Source organism: Colletotrichum abscissum, assembly GCF_030869225.1.
Source record: "Colletotrichum abscissum strain IMI 504890 chromosome Unknown Scaffold_38.1, whole genome shotgun sequence".
Classification (NCBI taxonomy): domain Eukaryota; kingdom Fungi; phylum Ascomycota; class Sordariomycetes; order Glomerellales; family Glomerellaceae; genus Colletotrichum; species Colletotrichum abscissum.
In genome coordinates, this window is record NW_026850298.1 from 93,501 (window position 1) to 97,690 (window position 4,190).

The 4,190-nt window shown below is 54.1% G+C and overlaps 1 protein-coding gene across 1 annotated transcript; it reads right to left on the reverse strand.

Moving 5' to 3' along the window:
* On the reverse strand, positions 1-1,108 carry CABS01_12488 (arabinogalactan endo-1,4-beta-galactosidase; the record flags this gene model as incomplete). The annotated part of the gene is made up of 2 exons (XM_060545841.1): positions 1-100; positions 156-1,108. The coding sequence occupies 2 exons, from the start codon at positions 1,106-1,108 to the stop codon at positions 1-3; spliced, it is 1,053 nt and encodes a 350-aa protein (XP_060396376.1).
* Positions 1,109-4,190: the final 3,082 nt, after the last annotated feature.

Here is a 4,190-nt window from a genome sequence, read left to right on the forward strand (position 1 = left end):
TTAGATACTCTTGAAGGTATCCAAGCTAGACAGGGCGGTACCCGGGTACGCGAACAGGGTGTTGGAGGGGCAGCTAGAGCCGAGGGCCTGGTTGTTCATCCTGTGATTTGTTAGTAGATGTTATGACAAGTAAACATGAATTAAGAGAATCTCACCATGCGGGCTCCCAGTAGTAGAGACCCTTTCCGTTGCTAACACCGGCAACAACCTCGGCAACCTTCTTCAGGAAGGTCGTCTGGCCGGCAGCGGAGAAGGGGATGCTCTTGAGATCGCTCGGGAAAGCGTACGCAGGGCTGGGGCAGCTCGTGGGCCAGTTGGTCTCGGCGACGACGATCTCCTTGCCCCATTTGGAGGCCAAGTTGGACAAGCTCGACTTGAGCGCGGCAAGGGTGGCGCCGGATCCGTAAAAGGGGTAGTAGGAGACGCCCATTATGTCAAAGTCGGTGGTCTTGAGCACGTTCTGGGCAAAAAGGCTGGTGTACCAGTTGGCCTGGAGGTTCGAGTCCCAGCCGTTGTCGAGGTGGATCATGATCTTGGGCTTGGGGCTCAGGGTCGAGTCCTTGATGCCGTAGGCGGCCGAGTTGAGGAGCTTGGCGACGTTGTACCAGTTGGACGTCTTGCCCGTGTTGAAGAGCAGACCCGCACGGATCTCGTTTCCGATGGAGATGATGGCGGGCGGGACGCCGGCCTTTTGGAAGGCGTTGCTGACGTCCATGGTGTAGTTGTAGAGCCTCCAGCTGAGGTTCTCGATATCAGAGGGCCATCCGGACGGGATGGCCTGCTTGGTCGGGTCGGCCCAGGTGTCGCTGAAGTGCAGGGTGAGGTAGACGGAGAGGCCGGCCGCTTTTGCGCGCTTGGCGAGGGCGAGGTTGTAGTCGAGGTTGTAGTCGCCGTTGGACGGGTTCACCCAGACGCGCTGGCGGACCGAGTTGACGCCGGCGTTCTTGAAGATGGTCTCGAGAGCTTGGGAGGTGCCGGCACTGCTCTTGTATTTGATGCCGGCCTTCTCCTCGATGGTCGTCGAGGACCAGTCGACACCCTTGTAGGTCAGGGCGGCGTTGGCCGTGGAGAGGGCGAGGAGGAAGACGGAGGCGAGGGAGGCGAGCATCTTGGGCAACGACGATCGACCGACGATGACGATGGTGCTAGTATCGGAACTCTCTGATCAAAGTGAATGGAGAGAAAGGGAGACAGCAAAGGCCGCTCTCAGCGTAAAGAAGAAGACTGGCAAAGCATGAGTAAAGCTTCCCTCTCTTTCTCTCCTTCTTCATGAAATTCCTGCTCCCAAGCGTGGTATATACTCCTTCCTCCACCTCTCTCTTGTTGGTGCCCCCTTTCCGGAGCATCAGCTAGACAGACCCGTCCCGTCCCTTCGTCTAATTGACGGGATCCTACGAACCCATCTCTTGGAAATCCCCGCTTCAATAGTCACCGGAAGCAAATACTCACCAGCAATCAGCAGGCGACACCAGACGAAATGTAACCCTGGTATAGCCTCCCCCGGTCACAACACCCGTCAGACTAACAAGACAAAGAGGAGCCGACAGGCATGCGTCTGCTTCATCCATATTGCCCAGTCCATCCTCTGTACTACACTACAGTACTCGGCTACGGCAGAGAAGGGACGAGCCGCTTCTGTTTGCTTACCAAACACTGCCAAAGCCAACTGCCAGCCCGGCCAGCCACAGCCACAGCCAACAAGAAGCAACCCAACCCAGCTTTTGACTAGACTATACTCGATTTCCTCGTCCTTGCCAGTTGGCGGTGGAGAGCTTGACGTTTCATCGCGCAACTCCTTGGTCAGGGAAGAACTGGCGACTCCTCCAATCATGGCCTATTTTCCCCACCCTTTCTTGCCCATTCTGTCAACTTGGCCCAACTTGGCGAACCTAGGCCACCCCCTTCGTTTGCTGCTGGGAGCCTGGGACTCTGGGAGGGCAGCAAGCGAGCTGCGCCCCTCAACTCTCTGGCGTAGCGGGCACTCAGGTGATCCAGCCGCCCTCTTCGGCGTCAATAAACCCGCTCTTTTCAATATAAGTGCCGTCTGCCGCTCCGGAAAGTCGTCAGCCAAAAGTGCGGGTCATAAGAGAAGGCCCGAGCTGGTCGGAGGAGTGGCTTGCGTACCCGAGATGACAGGTCGAACAGCTTCATCCCTGGTCTGTTTCAGTTTCCGAGATCGCCCTTTGAAAGAGGAAGAGGAAAAGGAAGAGAACGAAACATTGTGTTCGGAAGCCGTTGGCGCGAGCTTTGCCTCACACGTGGTACCCTTTTCCCCAAGGTTTACACTAGAATCGATGGCGGCTATCGCTGCTTTCCGGTTAGAACGGAAGAGCCTTCTTTATTTTGGTTTTTTGTGCTGACATTTCGACAGGGGGGATGTTGAAATAAGCTTGGTCCGGAGCCATGATCCGAACACCTGCAACTTATCCCCGAGCGCAGCTTTAGCGAATGCCCATCCTCATGTCCGACTTATCAAATTCTCCGGGCTTATCGAGAACGCGGAGAAGGGCAATTATCTGCCTCATAATTCATTCATTGTCGAAACACAATCAATCGGAAAATGATCAAATATTCATCCTTATCATTACTTCAGCCCAACATTCGACGCACCCTATGAATATTCAGATATCCAATACTGAAAGTTAGAGTGTGACGTGTTGATCGGAATACCATCCGAGTTGAGATGACAGCCGTCGGCGCTAACTTCTTCTTTGACCAAGCTGGGGTGGTGCAACATCGTCACGAGGGCAGCAATTTCTCGCCCAATACGGAGCACACTACATTACCCCGGGAAACGGGACTCGGCTCGCTTCGTCGCTGCAGCCCATCCCGCACCATGTGTCTCTGTGTGTGTGACTGTGACCTCGCTGCTTCTTTTCGAACGTTTGCCGTGGATCGTGATGTCGGCAGGTCAGCTACGTGCAGCAATAGCGGGCAGCCGCAAAAAAAAACAGATTAGCAGTGGCCCGTGGGGCTCCAACGATGGGATGCGCGCCAATGACGCATCGTCAAGTTGCCCCAGAACAAAACCACTAGCCCCGGATTCCGGCTCTTTTCGAGAATGGATTCGTGGAAACTTCATGATCCTGGGGCGGCTGGCTGGCTGTCACTTTGTTAAAGTTTTTCTTCGTCTTTACCCCACGATTGTTACCCCACTAGATGATGTCTTTCTCTTTCTCAACCTGCAGTTCATCGAGGATGCGGGATGATGTTGGCAGTGAAACCGGTTGGCTTGTGACAACCGGTTCCATGGAAGCTTCTCGATGCCGTGGTAGTTGTTGTCGAGGGCACTAGATCAATAGATGAACCTAGCCTAGTGAGTTGACAACTGTCAAGGCGGTCTTCTACGGGCATTGGATGTCTCCCGAGTAGCATCTCGTCCGTATGGTAGCTATGGGGCAAAGGGGCCGGGTAAACAAATAGGCGACCTTCCCAATACGACCAGCCTCCGGATCCCGTTCTCTCAGTCCGAGAAAGGAGAGTCGGGATGCTGAGGCGTGAGATGAGCGAGGGACAACTCTGCCTAGGCATACTCGATTGAGACACTCACTGCCGGCGGGATCTTGGGTTACTGGGAGTGGGTAATGCTAAGATTTAGAAAGCCCTTCAAGAGAAACCGATGACCCAACCTTGGCTTGGTCTCAGCAAGCTCGCCGCCGACAGAACTGACGTTGACTGCAAGCTTTTACAGCGGCAGCTAATAATTTCGCAAGCTGTCAGGAATGCTGCTGAACTATCAAAGCCTCTTGACCAAGGTTTCCGCGCACGCGGTCTCCCAAGACGAAGAACAGGACACTCGAACACAAAACGCTTACATCTAGCTGACTGATTTTCAACTCTCGCGATAATACATCCTTACCCGAACACAGAATACGAGTCGTCCACTGATAATCCCAGAACCTGCTCTCTTATTGTTCCAGCTCAATTCACGTGGTCGCACTCGAGGTTTACGAACAGAACACTCAAATCGGACGTTGCTCAGCCCCATGGCGAATCCGGTCATCAAATCCTTACACCACGGTCATCCCTCCTGCCGGGCCCAAAAGCCCGAGCCGCCCTCTTCACTGACGTCTCAAGGATGAACGTCTCTTGATCACGGTTTTCTAAATACACGTGGTCATGCAGGTTCACGAACAGGACACTCAAAACGGAACTACTTTACCAAAGTAACTATGACTGAACTGGTTTGG